General features: G+C 40.8%; 1 protein-coding gene across 1 annotated transcript in view; it reads right to left on the bottom strand.

The window, feature by feature from the left end:
* The window catches only part of DNAH9 (dynein axonemal heavy chain 9), a 319,894-nt gene that overhangs the window by 13,936 nt on the left and 288,023 nt on the right, over positions 1–17,935 (bottom strand). The window contains exons 64-67 of the mRNA XM_088468617.1: positions 15,398–15,589; positions 11,082–11,273; positions 10,102–10,272; positions 2,567–2,749 (exon numbers count right to left, since the gene is read on the bottom strand). Coding sequence (XP_088324743.1) covers positions 2,567–2,749; positions 10,102–10,272; positions 11,082–11,273; positions 15,398–15,589 — 738 coding nt within the window. The remainder of the gene's footprint in view (positions 1–2,566; positions 2,750–10,101; positions 10,273–11,081; positions 11,274–15,397; positions 15,590–17,935) is intronic.

The raw sequence follows: 17,935 nt of genomic DNA, 5'->3' as shown, positions 1-17,935 counted from the left end.
GGCCTACCTAATGTCATATAATATGTAATGGCCTGGGCCTGTCAATGTTGTGTGACTTTCCTCTCATTTACTTATTGTACCTGGTGGCGTTTCTTCCAAGAGTACTGAAAGTAAAATGGGAACCAGTTATCATATTAGGACCCGATGGCCTGTGGAGGTTGTGGTCTCAACATGGTGGCGGGTAGATCTTGGCAGCTGCCACCATAGCAAGACCTGTTAATCCAAGGGCCTTTTCTTCATGGCTGAGAGTATGAATCAGACCATGCTTAGAACCTGGGAACTGGTTTCCTTAGCGTATGAAAGACACTGTATTAGGTACACTTGTTCATTAATATAAATATCTAATCAACCAATCATGTGACAACTCAATTCCTAAAACATGCAGAAATGGTCAAGAGGATCAATTGTTGCTCTGACCAAACATCCTAATGAGGATTTAGTATAATTGTCTGGGTGATTATAGTATCTCAAAAACTGCTGGTCTCCTAGGAATTTAGACAAAGTAGATTTTAGAGTTTGCAGAGAATGGTATGCAAAACAGAATCAATGCCTTGTTAGTACAGTGGTATGTAGAATAGCATCTATGATCCTTGAAGTTAAAGGGCTACAGCTGTAGAAGTCCATACTGTGTTCCACACCTGTCAGATAGGAGCAGGAAGGTTACAAATGGCAAAGGCTCACTGGACTGTTTAATCTATATAGTAATATGTAGTAGGGTCAGAATTTGGCATAAATTGGCATTCTGCCTTTTGTCAACGGTTCAGACTGGTGGTGTTGTAATAGTGTACTTTATTGGCACTCATTAATCTCCTTAAAACCAGCTGAGCATTATTTAAATAACATAACCTACCTGAGTATTGTTACTGATCTTATGCATAACATTGTGGCCACATAACCATCTTCTAATGGCTACTTCCAGAAGGAAAACATGCCAGGTCACACAAGTGCATGTCATCACAAGCTGATTACACAAACATGAGAAGGAGTTCAGTGTACTCCAACAGGCTCCATAGTCACCAGATCTCAATCCAATAAGTATCAATCCTTTGGGATGTGATTGAACAGATTGGTCACTTTATTAGGTATACCTGGATGTTGCCTATTTTATTATATTTCATGGTGTGAGAGGGATGGATTTCCTACATCTTCCTTTAGGTTCTTCAAGTTGTTACTGTTTTTACAGGGGTCTGGATTTGAGGATGAGACATAGTTAACTGAAGATTCAGGTTTCAGCTCTTTTGGTTTTCTTTGAGAAAAACTTTGTCCTTATTATTGGAAGTACAGCCATTTTTACAGGGGATGCGGCCAAGATGTCTCTATGCCGACGCTGAAATCTCAACAAGGGAGTTAAGATAGCCGTCGAAATACCGACCCCCTATCTTAATTCTGAAGCCGGAATCCAGGAGGACGCATGTCTGAACAAGGTAAGTCTGAGGTGCCCGTTCTGATAGCCGTGGGGTTGGGAGGGTTAGGTTTAGGGCAGTTAGCGTTAGGTTTTGGGGGGGAGGTTAGGCACAGGCACCACTGGGGTGGGGGGGGGGATTAGGTTTAGGCACTAAGGGGTTAGTTCAGGAACTAACTGGGAGGGTTGAGGTGCGGGGTGAGGTGGGTTAGGGTTAGGCTACAAGAAGGGAGGGTGGGATAGTATACTTACCTGACCCCTGTCGGGACACCAACCATCAGGATGCCACTGTCGGTATTGACAGGAGGCATCACGATAGCCGGCATTACATACCAATTTCTTTTACAGGATGTATTTTAAGGACTAACTCAATTTATCTCTCCATAACTCTTTAGTATTTCAATCTGGGGTTGATTGTCTTACAGCATTCTCCTTTTGATCGGTTAAGTTACAAGGAGTTCTGAACCAGTTTTCTATTGACCATTTCAATTGCTAGAACAGTTTCCATTCTGGTCGCTCTGTCCTGTAAGTCAGCCTGTACTTCAGACTAAGCTTTCTTTTCAGTCAAAAGTGGTATCCAGTTTTCACATTAATCATGATATTACAATATCAACTTGAGATAGTAGGTCTCCAGAAGAAGAGGGGTCTCTTCATTCTCTGACTGTGGACTGGGCTATGAGGACTTATTTTTAGAGGATTAGTGATATCCACAAAACAGACTATTGCTTGGCCTTATCTGTGAAGCTGTATAGGGCCACCAACTGGTTGTGTGTTCATACATTCACTAGAGCATACCCATCCCTAGTGGCAGCTTTGGGACGACTCCAATATCTCTAGTGTCCCATAATTGAGAAAAGGGTGCCCACCCTTAGGCTCATGTTTTTGTTTCTTACATGTGATGTCATAGGAGGAGGATGTGCTTTTTCTATTTCTTGTATGTTCTCTATCCTGTTCTCTGGGAACTGGGTAAACATAACTGAAGCTCCTGCAGGTGTAGGGTAAAGTGGATGAGAACCCCATGTGTGTATATCTATATATATTATACTTACAGAATTTGGTATATGAAATACATGTAGGGTTTAGCAACACAGATTGCTATATTATATAACTGTTTAGTGGCTATCATTGTACAATGCAAATGACATTGAATGCAAGCCTCCTTACCTTCAGCCCTAAATCGAGTTCTTTAAGTGAACGTTTCATCTCACTGGTGAGCATGTTCATCCTCTCACATTCCTGGAAAGCGACTACAATGTACGGCGTTCTCTCCTCCGCCTTTGCCATAAGTTCTGCAATATTAAATTCATCAGGAAGCTTCTCTAGGACTTCATCCAATGTTGCTTTCACCTGTGGAGGGATTACTCAATCTTGTTAATATACCAGATTGTACATGAGCAAAATCAAAGTCTGCCTTCCCCTCTTTGTGCTCATGCTGGCCATAGGGTATCAGATATGATGCATGAAAGCTCTGGAGGATTATACTGTACAATGCACTAGTTTCGTCTACAGAACATAATCCACGTACAACCTTTATTGATGCATTGTGACCTTTGTGTAACAGGCCAATAAACTGAGCAAGCTAAACTACACAACTCTATTATGGAGCACAAAAGGATCCATTAGTTGTAAACAGGTATACATTATCCCAGAGCTAGCAGGCTTTGTAACCTTCTCATTACAAGTGGAGAAGCATGCTTGTTCTTGATAAACGTGTACGAAATAAGCACAACACTTTCCAATAATAAAGGCTTGAGACTTCTACCAACAAATTCACCGCTTATAGAAATAATATTTTGAGCCACTAGTACAAACACACTCAATGTTAGTTTAATCGAGCTGCTCAATAATTCAGTACATCTCTTCAGTAATGTAATGTACAGTGGTTGTGGCAAGGGAACAGCTTGTCTAACAAATCTCTGTATGTGCATTGATCCTACGTATTGTGAGGGGATTCTGAACAGCATGGGACATTAACACAACGACAGATAAGATTATTACTCCCATGACAGAGTTATACATTACTTAGCTTTCAGGTGAAAGAGACCCAGGAAGAATTATACAGTTTATCCATCTCCTTAAATAAAATGCATTACTTTAAAAAAAAAAAGAAAAAGAAAATCTAACAAAATGTTTGGGTTTGTTGTAGCAAAAAGTGACCTGTACTATTGTATTTTTGAATACTTTTTAGAACAGATACATTGAATTAGGAATATAGGATTGATACATTAATTATAGAAATAATATTTAGCACAATGCAGCCAAGGGTCTCTCACAGTGGCAAATATCAGTCAGTAACCCTGCTTAAAGGTTCTGACTCATGGCACATACATTTGCTCTGAATGAATAACTAATAATTGGATATATCCCCAGTTTAGCCACACAAATTCAATGTCCAACCTCTGACCAGATCTAGCAGTATTACCTAATGCTGGGCATACACTGCCAGATAAAATGCCTGTCAGACTGAGAGACATATTATCTGGCAGTCTGCTACCCTGCAGATATCACAGGCATACACTGGGGCAGATGTATTATAGCGGCACACACCGTGCTCTTCCAGCATTGTCTCTTTACCGAGGCGAAGCAGTAAGCAGTACCGACGAGACGGGCATGCGTGAGATCTCGCAAGCATTGCCGAAATCGATAGCTGCAGCTGTCGAAACGGTCAGTGCCACTGACCATTCATACATTGCCCAGCATATCTGCACGCGATCTTGTAGACAGCAGCACGGATAAAGATGGGTGCATAGCGCCCCCTGTCATTTACCACCCAACCCCACATTAATAAATTGATGAAAAGCTGTATCCTCCACTCCTCCCCAATGTCACCTGTTCATACATCTCCCCCATTGTGAGATATCTCACAGTATATTGGCCCCAATATCTGTGCTCCTCCCCTGGAGAGGAGAGCACTGTGAAGGAACAGGGAAAATGTCTGACGGTCGGCTGCGGCTGGGTATACACTGCGTGATGCAGCCGACATTTAACTTATGAAACATTGCATCAGATGGGTATGCTGGATGATCGATATTTTAACTTTGGTCAGCCGCGCACAGTACAATTATAAGGGATATCGGAGGATTGGCCCTATAATTATAAAGTGTATGCCCAGCATTTGTGATGTATTTGGATGATGTCTGCACACACAACGGTCATGGTTGTTTGGCTGACTGCAATATCTGGAAAACTGGTGTCAGTGTTTGGTAGGAAACACTGCTCATTTCAGTTTCACACAATGAGGGTGATGTCTGGGCCGTTTCATCAAAACAGGTAAATGAAGAAAATAGGCAGGCTGTGAATCTTCCATCTCTGCTTTTAAGTTTCCCACAGAGCTGTGTGACAGGGATTGGTAGCACAGCTTTATAGTCGAGAGCGGACATGTATTACACACTGAACAACCATCATGTGTGTTGGAGGGGGCTGGGTCCCGCTGGCCGGGTGCGTGTCGCAACCAACTCCTGGTGGCCGCCGTTGCCAGTGTACGGGTGGTCGGCTGACCACCCATACATACAGCATGATGGTCAGATATATCTGCAGTTATATTGGGCATCGGCTGTGCATCACAGCCAACACGATATGTACGTGACCGTAGTCGTTCACTGTACACACTGACCAACGGGCACCAGATATACTGGCCAATCAATTGATGGGCCAATATATCTGCCAGTGTGTACCCAGCTTTACTGTGGCGCAGATTGTGTGTGAGATAATTATATGTAAACACCCTTTCTCACCAATAGATCAAAAAAGCAGAGATCTACATATACAGAAATGGGGGGTTCACAACATATTTCAGTCCGATAAAATCCCCAAAGTGTCAAACAAATTCATCAGTCTTTTCTGTAAGCATTGGAAAGTCTTCACAATTTTTTGGCTTATTTCAACTGTAAAAAATGTTTGTCATTTGTAAACACAAAGGGCAAAATTTACTAAGCGGCGGTTTGACGGCGGATTGTATTCTATTCTAAACCCCGGTGGTTTGGTGGCGGTTTCTATTCTATTCAAAACTCCGGGGATTTGGTGGCGGTTTTGCAGCGGTTTCTAAATGACAGCCCTGTTCTATTCTATTCTAAAATGTGTTTTGATGGCAGCGGTTTTGGCCTTAGTAAATCTGCAGAAAGCAAAACCGCCGCCAAACCACAGTCAAAACACATTTTAGAATAGAATAGGACAGGGCTGTCATTTAGAAACTGCTGCAAAACCACCACCAAACCCCCGGGGTTTAAAATAGAATGGAAACTGCAGTCAAACCGCCGCTTAGTAAATTTTGCCCAAAATCTATTCTCATTACATTCTGATTTACACTTCAATTATTCCCACCAATACTTGATGCGCCTTAAAAAACTGAAACATCCCATTAGTTCTGCAATGCACTGTAACAACTATAAAATGACAGATCATGCAGCAGTGAAAATACTGCTACTGGCTGAAATGTCTGTTTTTGTTTTTATAGTACAATGATAAACATAATAAGTTGCGTTATTTCTCTGCAGGATGTTGTTTACTTTCTTTAATTAATACCATAGTGAAAAGGCCGTGAGGAGCCACCAGTTAGTTCTGTGAGCATTAAATATAGTTGTCAGCAGAGGGTACATTAATGCACATACTTTCTGATTGAATGACGAATATTCATTTTAGTTGTGTATTATAAGGATCCGTCAGCAAAGAACTCCCTGTCCTCTAAGTGCATGGGTCTTAGTAATATAGCACAATGGGGTGCAATGTCAATACAGAATCCTCCATCTTTCCATCCAGAGACAGCAGGAAGGCTGACATGAATGCCGCAGCATTGTATAAGTGCATGTTCTATTCAATATGTGCTAATTAGTGCTCTGTATAGCCATACTTATGACTGCTCCTGCATGTGTAGCAAGTGTCATGCTGCTAGAGTCCTGGAAAGATGAGATGTAAACTTGACAAGTCTTCGGTTCAGCAGTGAAGGATTCTGGGGGATGATTGCTCACACACTGCTGCCTGGACTTTTAGTACTGTGTTTGGCAAGCCTGGAAATGTATGATTATGAATGTATTGGATCCTTGACAGATCTGAGGATTAGGAAATCTGCTGCTCTATATGTGAGAGATCAGTTATCCCCAGTCAGTGAAATAGCAGGCTTCCCCTGTATGGCACATGTCACCTTTGCACTAACAGGGACCCTACATCTACATATGCTGAAAGACAAGGGTGCATCATTAGTCTTCTCTGAGTCACGTCATGGGTTTGGATGTCTTATATAAAAAAAAAATATACCATGGCTATAAGTCAGTAAGAACTGAAACATCTACAGCTACAACTGAAACAATAACATGATATTCCATCATAACTCTGCACAATTATTTTCAAATTTAAAATTGACTAAAGGGGCACATCCACTAGACGATCTACTCCCTGTCCAATCTCTAAACGATTTTCCCTTGATTTTTTTCCTTGAAATTTTATCTTTCAGTCTGAACGATTTGCAAACTATCTTTAATAGATCAAGTGAAATTGACCTGCATGTTCAGTCGACTGACGAGACGATCAAACGACCAGCGGGAGCCCGCTAACGACCAAACACTGCATGATTTATAAACGATTTTTAAATGATTGAACGATAACAACGTCGTTATCGTTCAATCGCCTGCTAAAATCGTGTAGTGGATGCACCCCTTTGTTAATATTTAGAGATTTGCAACTACGATTCACTATATAATCATGTTACACCTATTGCATCTAATTGCTATCATTTCAATAAGCAGGCAAGCAACAAAGGGCAGTTACAAATCTACTTACTGTAGCAAGTGGTGCGGGGCACATTCTGTCCTTCTGAAATCGGGCAGGGAGCAGTGCCCCGCTAAAGCAGCCTAGCGGGAACGGTATAAGCATTTAAGATTATAACGGCTGTAATATGCTAAATGATGGCTCCCCATGTCCTGCATAGCAGACCTCCTTTTATGATACCTTGTACCTATTGTTGATATACTGCACACATTTATAGGAAAAGAGCATGGGTTAGCCCACGACGTACGTGTTGGTTGAATTGTAGCACAAGTTTGCGTCTTCTGATGGAAGAAATCTGTGTCCATGTGTAAAAACAAGGTTTCATGTTGCAGGACAAGATAATTAACCATTTTCGGTGAACTAGGGGTGGTGTGATACCCCAGCGAGATTTAAACTCCTGTAACTTTAAAAACAATACAGTGCGCAAGTTGCCGTTTCATGTAGCTGGAGCTGCGACGTTACCAGTTTGCATAGTGCCGTGAGTAAAGTGCATGTGGGTATCTCATACCCCACCTAGTTCGGTACCTGCCTTGATGTCAGTCAAGAGTGATCTTATTAAGACTGAGTTGACTAAGTTTATTTTAATTATTTCTAATTGTTCATTAGTTACATTTTTACTAACGATTGTGATTCAAATGTGTTCCAAAGAACTTATTTTTAAAAACTGTTACTAGAAGACTTATAAGTTTAGTTTGTAAAAAATAGTCTTATTTTTGTTTTCTTGCTTTAAAACATTAAAAGAGTTTATTCCATTTTTATTATTTTGTTTTATTTTTATACTTTAAGGGAGAACAATCGAAGTTATGACAGTGGGAGTTACTGTCGTACTAAGGGCCTGATGCTGCAAGGATCGTAATTGCAAAGCTGCACGCAGGCTATAGATATGATGTATGCACGCAGGCAGCTTTGCAATTGCGACCATTGCAGAAATGGAAATGCAGCAGGAGGTATCATGCCTCCTGTGTATTACTTATCGGAGCTGCATTGTCCAACGCAGCATCGGATAATCTGCGTAACATCGGCCGGCTGCGGTGACCCATGGCAGTTTAGAGGAAGAGGCCAGGAAATCTCTGTCAGGCGACAGAGATCCTGGCTTCTTCCCTCCCCCGCAACGGCGTCGACACGCCTCCATTTCAGGAAACGGAGGGCATCGCCGCTCCCTACCCACCCACAAAAACGGCAGCATACTGTCGCCAGTCTGTGAGTAAGTTAGCAGGACCCATTCTGAATCAGGCCCTAAATTACTACACTTATGGTGAAGTATAGCATGGGGTATGAGTTACTCCACCTTGAAGGAGTGACCAATGCGTTGGGGGGGAGTTCTCACATTTTACTCCTACAAACTGATATTACTCATTTAATATGTCCTGTATATTCAGTTTGGTTGTTTAGTACAATGGTTCCCAAACTGGGGTGCCTCGGGTTGGTGTTCCAGTATCAAATAAAATGCTTTTTAGTCAGTGTGATAGGCAAAATCAGTGCTAATGGCTGCCAATCAAATAATATGTGGACAAAAAGAAGCGCAGCCCTGTCACCCACCACATAACTGAGCCTAAGGGACATATAAGCACCATTTACTTCATTTAACTTTTGCTGAATTTCTCAATAAGAAACTTTTATCCAGGGGTGCCGTGGAAAAAATGCTGATACTCTAGGGTGCCATCGTTTGAAAAAGTTTGGGAACCACTGGTCTAGTACAATGAGATTGACCCTGCCATTCATGTTTTAATGTCCTCATTTACACTATTCAGAGTAGACTGTTTTGTATTCTGGTGAAATCAGGAAAGTATCTGGTCTCAGAAGAGATGTCATCGCAATATTAACCCAATGTATGCCTTATATTGCAGCCATACCACCATAAACTGCTGACATAATTTGCATGTTATAAATACATTTACATACAGTTTGCTTACTAACCTACATCTGGCTACTACAAATACATATTAATTCCTGGAATGCCCCTAATATACATTGTACTCTAAATGGAAAAAGGGCCATTATTTCAGCTTTACATGTCTATGTCTGATAAACCCAATGACTGTACTATTTACACATTTATGCCAACAACTTACATTTCACTTTTGTTCTAAGATGGAGGAGACAAGAAGAGTACAAAGGAAGACTGCATTACTAATGTAACAAGCCATATACACAGGAAAAGAAATTGCAGATGCACTAAGCGATCATTACTGTTCAGATATAAATGTATATTGTAATTATATATCAGAGGTAGTTAGCATATCGTTGGCCAATGATACGGGCCTGCCCACCAACGTCAAGGTCACCTCTTCAAGCGGGTCCCTAACACTCTGGGGTTCGCATCTTGAGCGCAGGGCACCCCAAAAGACAGCCCAGCTAAAGACCCCCTCCCCAGCGCATCACATGAAAAAAAGAATGACGTGTTCTAAAGCATCAGGTGTGTGAAGGTAGCTATTAAGTATTGACTGCATACTGTACTAGATACAAATTTTAAATACTGGTGTAAACCAGTTTTCGCAAAATTTTCATATAAAGTACATTTTCCTTTTCTAAGCAAATAAGAATTAGATATATGTATTTGGCAGCATGCCATACTTGCCAACTTTCCTGGAAGGTTAGGGAGAGTCCTGAATTTTAACAGAGTTGACCCATCTCCTGGTGCTGCCCATTAAATTTGCACCCCCACTGTTAAATGCTGGAAACTGCAGCTTTGAACAGCCTGGGCCATAATGAAGAGTAGCTCTGCCGCCTTTGTAAAATGCCACGAATTGCAACTTTAAACAGAGAGGACGGGGCATCGATGACAAATATGCAGCGCCAAGCCACCCTGTCTGTTGGAGATGGTTGTCCCCTCCGGACTCTCCCAGAAGAGGTTTAGCGAAAGTCGGTCAGTATGCAGCATGCCCCCTTTTGTATAAATGCACAAACAAGTCTACTGTATATGCCGCCAGTGTCTATACCTTCTCCTCCCGAGTGACCCCTCCACCTTCACCCATACTACTATCACGGGGTTGCATCTCTAACACAGTGCGGAATAGTTTTTCTGAGGTCTGAGTCAGGAAGCCGATCTCTGCGTTGGGGTGAAGGCCGTACAGGTAGGGAGATTCTGCTGGTAGGACATCATCAATATACTGAAACAAGATTTAGAACAGTAGAATGTACAGCGTATGTATTGGAAAAGTCAGGAAGACAATTATATATGATACATCAAACATTGTAATTGTTGTATTCTTGACTTACTGTATGTAATGTATATGAATTATTACAGAAGGATAGAATGATTTGTTTCATGCCATCTCTTCTCTATGTCATGCAGAATTTCAAAATACGAAGAAAGGAAAATTACACCTGAAAAGTATCCAGTGTCTATTTCAGTCGCAAGCTAGACAGTAGTACAAGCGAAATAGTAGTGCTATCTCTCTTCTAGTACTTCTGTTGCATCTCTAGTAGTGCTATCTCTCTTCTAGTACTTCTGTTGCATCTCTAGTAGTGCTATCTCTCTTCTAGTACTTCTGTTGCATCTCTAGTAGTGCTATCTCTCTTCTAGTACTTCTGTTGCATCTCTAGTAGTGCTCTTCTAGTACTTCTGTTGCATCTCTAGTAGTGCTATCTCTCTTCTAGTACTTCTGTTGCATCTCTAGTAGTGCTATCTCTCTTCTAGTACTTCTGTTGCATCTCTAGTAGTGCTATCTCTCTTCTAGTACTTCTGTTGCATCTCTAGTAGTGCTATCTCTCTTCTAGTACTTCTGTTGCATCTCTAGTAGTGCTATCTCTCTTCTAGTACTTCTGTTGCATCTCTAGTAGTGCTATCTCTCTTCTAGTACTTCTGTTGCATCTCTAGTAGTGCTATCTCTCTTCTAGTACTTTTGTTAATGCTCTATGACTTCATGTTTGATAAAAGATCATACAGGTCCTCCTGCCTGATGAATTTATTTAATACCTGATGATAACCATTGTAATCTGCATTTCCAGGAAGTGGGAATCCAGGGGCTAAAAACATCTCCCCTTCCAACATTTCAGGCTTTATAAACTCCTCCAGATAAGTCCTGCACAGTCGCCGGTCCCAGTCATCCGTGATGTGACCTCCATACATGATCTCACCAAACAGATAGCGCAAGTCGTCATAGGGGACCTGAAACACAAAGTATTAGGGCGTAAAAGTTGGAGAGCAGCTGTGAGTCAGAATACTGGGCACATCTGGTTGGCACACACCCTGCAATAACTTCCTCCATGTAATCAGCCAGCAGAGCACAGCAGAAAACTAGAATAAAGTCTGATAGATTTCCTGGATGTGGCAGATTCTTCAGGAGAAAGAAATGAAAAGCACTAAAATATTCACTGTGCTAATTGATTTAAACACACAGGATAATATATTTATTATACTGTAAGAGTGCTATTAGAATTGACATTACTAATATACTTTTACATGCCCATGCTACTGAAATACAAATGACTCCTGGCATACAATTTATTATTATTTACTTAATTAGCACCAACATATTGCACAAAGGTCGATAAAAACATAATTTTATTTAATACTGTCCATTGATATAGTGTTTTGATTTTTTTAGCACACGTCAGTCACTGCCCCAGTGGAATCTGATCTAATTTTCTTAAAAAACTTACATACAATACAAACACCGGAAAGAAACACAAGGATAGAACATATACAGCCATGACCAAAAGTTTTGAGAATGACACAAGTATTGATTTTCACAGAGTCTGCTACTTCAGTTTTTATGGGCCCTGATTCACTACAGATCGCAGCTGCGATTACGCACGCAGCCCCACTGCAAAAATATGCTAATGAATGCTAACGCAATTCCGTTGCGCAGCCGGCATAGAGACGCCCACTACCACTATCTCACATCCGTAATACCTTGCAGTCCTGCGTATACATCGGTAACATCGGCCCCTCACGCAGAATTACAGACCTTACTCAGAAATTGCTAACCTTGTATATTGCCATAGCAGTGAATAATTTATGCACGCCCATGCAACAGCGTTCAAACAGCCAGGCACACCTGCGTTTCGCCGAACAACCCCCGTCACCACCCCCCAAATGCTCACTGCCTTTCAATCATTCTGCGATGGCTCTCCATGATCGCAGTGAAGCCTTCGCGCATGCGTAGTACACAACAATCAGCCTTCTGCGTACACTTTAGCAGTTTCGATCCATGCTGAATCAGGTCCATGGTGTGCTATCCTGGAGGAAGTAGCCATTAAAAGCTGGTTAGAGATGCACATGGTCAGTAACAATAATCAGGCTGTGACCAGTGTGTGAAAGTAAAACAGCCCCCACACCATTACACTGCCACCACCAGTCTGAACTGTAGACACAAGACAAGATGGATTCATGTTGTGTACACCAAATTCTGACCCTACCATCTGCATATGTCAGCACAAACAGGCAATGTTTCTCAGATCTTCAACTGTTCATATTTGTAGAATTATATAACAGTAGGTTATGTGGCAGTCTGGTTGTATATCCCATAATACACCAGAGTGCACAGGATAGATTGAGATTTACACATAAAAGTGAAAAATCTAATAAATTAGAGAAAAAATAAATATTCACAGAATTGATCATCAATTCGGTATAATGGGATTATGGCTATTTCATATAAAGACTAGATACATGTTCTTATTCAATGCAATATTTTTAATTTTACCATTTTATTACATATCATTGCATAGCATACTATATAACTGATCAAACAGAGGGCCTGATTCAGACCCGGTCGCAAGCGCTGAGCGCTCACAACCGGGTCGATGGTGACCCAGAGTGCATGCGCACGACTGAGTCAGCTCAGTCGTGCGCATGCGCGAGACCCGGATAGCGACGGGCAATCCGTCGTTCCGGGTCTCGCACCAAAGGGGGCGTGCTGTCGATGTTGAGTGACAGCACGCCCCCTTTAGTCGGCAGGCCGGGGGGGGTGGTTGCCCAGATGGAGGTGTTCCCATGAGCACGCCTACCATTTGGGGGCGGCCCCACTGACATCACAAGTGATGTCAGTGGGAGAGCTTTCGGCTCTGTTTGAGTCGAAAGCTCCCTGAGGCTTGTGGCCATGAGACCCTACCACAAGGTCTCGTCGCAAACCCGATGGTCGCGATGGTCTTGACCATCATCCTGGCCGCTCGCATTAGATGTGGGTGGCAACCCACAGCAATGCGAGCGGCGAGGAGGCCGCTCCATAAAAAAAAAAAAAAAGATGCCCTGATTCAGATTCAGAGCGTCCGGCTCTGAATCAGCGCCATTGTTCATAGATTGCCAACACTTGGCAATTAATTGGGTAAATTATGCCAGATAAATGGAATTTTCAAGTGATATGTTTAATATTCATATACTTCAATGTGGCTTGTGATTCGTTGCGTATCTGCATATCTAAACATGCTGAGATTTGTAGTTAGTTCACAGCTGGAGAGGTAAAAACTGATTGATATCTCTCTGCTGCACGTGGAGTCCAATTACCTGGGTAAATCATGTTATAGGTTTAGTAGGTATGTCAGCAACTGAATACACTATGGTAGAGTTTTAGGACACAAATATAACACAAGTCATAGCATAGAACTATGTGAGTAGTAATTAGCTTGGTATTTCTAGTCATATTTTAGATCAATCTATTACATAATAGTAAACATTTTTGAGTTGCTTTCTACACACTATTGAGTGTGTGCAAATTTTAATATATACACAAAAATGAAAATAGTAATATTCTGAAAACCTGGTTCTCGCTTTTCTTTCCATATAGATATTGTTTGGTGAATTATAATAATGCTTTATATTTATATGCAGTTATTTTATATTTGATTACATAAACCAGGGAAGGGCGAATGGAGGAATACAATTTGAGCACAGGATTAAAGAATGATGTAAGATATTATTAAAGTAGGTCAGTCCACAATTGTCATGGTTGAACCCTAATACGGGTGTCATAGATATCAAGCGTGGAGGTGCTCCCCTTTTGATTATATGTATATGAATGTAGTTTGGGGAGAAAAATATTGATTTGGTCACTGCACCATGATAATAAATTTGTTTTGGTTTTAATACCATATGAAAAGGTATTCAGAAAAGTAATTGATGATTACACCATTACTGAATTTCTGATACCACCTTGTAATATTTCACTCAGCTTTCAAAACTTGTGATATTACTTTTAAATCCCATGTTTCTGTTTTTCGTTTGTTGATACCCCTTTGCCGTGACCCACATCACTCAGGTGTACTGTGGCGGGTATGATCTTTTAATGTATATCTAATAAAGGTTAATTATTAATTTAACTTATATTTTTGCATTAGAGTGCCCCCAAAAAGAGAGTTTTCCTTTTTTTCTCCCCAAACTACGTTCATTTTATATTTGATGTAAAGTAGTATTACAAGATGCTAGTGCCTCTATAATTATGCTTTAAAGTATGTTCTAATACATATCATTTTCCCTTTTTATAAAAAAAAAATATTTCATTTTATTTGTTTTTCTCAAGCAATAAGATTTGTGTCAACCGACATTTTTATATTTTGCAATTAAAAACATGATTATTTTGTTCACTGATTAAGACATTATTAATTAATAAATGTCTAATTTTTAACATGGTCAATTTATTTTTACCTTCAATTTTATTTTTGGTTTTTATTTTCAATGTATTTCATTTTATTTGTATTTTTTTATGATATATATATATATATATATATATATATATCATATGTTAAATCCACTACAGTACCTTATATATGTTTCACTAATATGGGATCTATATTCTAGTCTAATTTATACATGTTTGCCAGTCAGCAGAATTGTAATATAAATATGTCTCCTTATAGGTTAAACTAATTGAGTAACACAGACTCTCACATTGCTATTTAATCATTTATAATTGTATATTTATTTGTATGTAAGATACTATGTAAAAAAAAAAAAACATCCACTATGGGTTTTGTAATAGTGCAGGGTAATTCATTAATAGAAGCTAAAACATCTGAAATAATTAAAAAACAGCTGAGAAACATACTGCACTAATGAACAACAAGCAGGGCTATTTAAACCCTCTGTGAAAGCAGTAGATGTTATACCTTCTGAGGAAACCGGGACCCTCAAACCCGGAGAAACGCGTCAAGGAAAGGAATACTACAATAGCTCTGTTGGACTATTTTATGCACTGGACTTGTTGGTGGTAAAAATATTGAGCCTAAGCTTTCGTCTCAGCACCTCATACAATGGACAATAAAATGCCCCATAGCTGAAGGTCTATATCCTACCTTAGCGTTGACCTCCAGATAGTTGTACAGCACATTGACGGATATGGTGAGATCTCCAGTGTTGAAGGGATAAGAACGGTTCCATCCCTGAGGGCCAAACTTTCTCCTCTCTGCCACAACAGCATGGAAATAACACAGAGCGAACAATATGCTCTTAAACTCTGTTTCCCGGGTACACATTTCCATGGTGTCCTGTACATAAACACATTGTAAAGTAAGGTATTATAGCCTAGAATATCCACCAAATAGTCCTATGTGCCTAGATTGTGTAGACAGTACTGTTACAACCTTGTCTTTTAATGCATTTATAAAATCTGCTAATGCATTAGCCTCAGATAGTGCCTACTTATAATTTTATCTCATTGTGACTTCCCATAATGCAGTGGGGATTCTGTCGTTTTGAGGTTAAGCAGACAGCATTAGTATTCCCAAGATCCTGTGAAAAGAAATCAGCTTAGTGCATAGGACATTAGACTGATATGTCTCTGGTACCATTTGCTAGGCACACTCTCAGAGTAAACTGGATGAATATAGCTCAGGGCAAGCAAAATCATCTGGGATATTTTGGGATAATGCTTCAACTGTATATGTACAAGTAATGCATACACAAAGAGCTTTGTCAGCAACAGGAGCTACACTTTACAAACCTTCTAAAGAGTGGAGAAGTTGCCCATAGCTGTTTCTAACTAGCATGTACATTTTATAAAGGGAGAAGCTAATTTGCCCATAGCAACACTTCTCTACTCTTTAGAAGGCATGATAAATTCCCAACAATATTCTAGTTCAGGGGAAGGCAATCAGTGACACACCAGCTGCTGTGGAACTACATATCCCAGCATGTCCTGACACAGTTTTGTTGTTAGGGCATGTTAAAGCTGTTGCAGGGCATACTGGCATGTGTAGATCTAGAGCATCTGGAGTGGAAAAATTGTAAATGGAGTGTTGTCATAATCCATTGGGGTATATCCTATTTCTTGCATCCATAGAGGTACGCACATATAACAAGCAAGTGTAACAAATTTATTATAGATCTATATATTTACAATACCACCCATACTCATACTGGGCTGCACACTATTCAAACCAAAAACTGTTCCATTATTTCCTGTTCTCTAATGCAGGGGCTGGTGTCAATTGGATGCCTGAACTTACACTTTATTAGATGTGGAGAAAATACTCATAATCTTACTTTAGGAATTGGTGGTGCTCACAAATAAACGGCTTCCTCTTATTGTAGACACGCTGCAGTAAATTTGGTTGTTGAATTGAGGCAAAACACCATTGCAGACAGTAAATTTAATATTTCTTTGTGCTCATCAGAGCTGATTTATTATCACATCTATAAGTCTAAGCAAAAAAGCAATACCTTTTGTTGGCTCCTCCCACCTTCCACAGATGTACAATGATCAAACTTTGTATTGTTTCAGTTTAAACGTATCAATTATGTCAAGAACCCCCTCAGTGGGTATGTAGTCAGGAAGCCGGCGGTCGAAATGCCAACCGCTGGCTTCCCAACAGTGAAATCCCGGCATGGGACTAATGATAGGTGTCTAAATACCGACGCCTATCATTAGTCACATGCCGAAATCCCGACCGCATACCGATCGTAGGTAAGCCGGGCGTCGGGAGCGGATAGCCACGGGGGAGGGGCGGTGTTTGGGTAGGGTGAGGTTTAGGGTCTCCCGGGGAGACTTAGTGTTAGACATCATCTCCAAGCACCACTGAATCCAGCCGGGATGCGGCGTGCTCCAGGCCATCGTAACCCGGATTGTGCCGTTTACACTGCAGGGTTTCACAGGTTATTCCTGTGTTAAACCCTGCAAGTTACCTGGGTTGGATTGCCGGGTCACTCAACCCGGAAATCCAACACTGTCCCCTTTTACACCAAGGAGCTACCCGGGTTAACACAAGAAAAGAAAGTACAAGTGCACAACTCCAACATTACTAATTATACAGAATACATTATGCAATAGAATTTTGCAATACATAGAGGTTTTAGTATGATCATGGCCATGGTTATGGGCCTACCCACCGCGCCCAGGTAACCTCTGAGGGTAGGTCCCTAACCTACTGGGGTTGAAATCAAGAGCACAGGACACCCCCAAACAGGCCCAGCTGAGCCACCCCAGGGCATCACTCTAATGAGAGAAGGTGAAGTGTAAGAAAGTGTAAGATCGATAAGAGCAGCAACTGCTGCATATATAAGAAGGTGAAAAATACATATATATATTAAACAAACAATAAAGGTGCTAAAAGTGCAAAAAGGAAAATGTGTTTATAATGCGATGCCCTGAAGCAGCCCAACCAAAGCAATCCAGGGGACCCATGCCCCAAAAATCAACCCATAGCTGCACTGCAGTATAAAAATTTTTAGTACTTACCTAGGATTGTGCCTTTTACTAAGGTGCAGTCAAAATGCCAGAATCCCTGCTTAAAACCAATGGGGTGGGGTGCTAATCTAGGCTGAAGGCGTTTCAAACCTTCATGTGTGCATGGGAGCACACTAAATAGAATATATAGAAAGGGGGGCCCTAGACT

The sequence above is a fragment of the Taudactylus pleione genome, unplaced genomic scaffold (genome assembly GCF_031769625.1).
Source record: "Taudactylus pleione unplaced genomic scaffold, aTauple2 ptg000012l, whole genome shotgun sequence".
In the NCBI taxonomy this organism is placed as follows: domain Eukaryota; kingdom Metazoa; phylum Chordata; class Amphibia; order Anura; family Myobatrachidae; genus Taudactylus; species Taudactylus pleione.
This window is presented reverse-complemented; position numbering and strand designations above follow the sequence as displayed.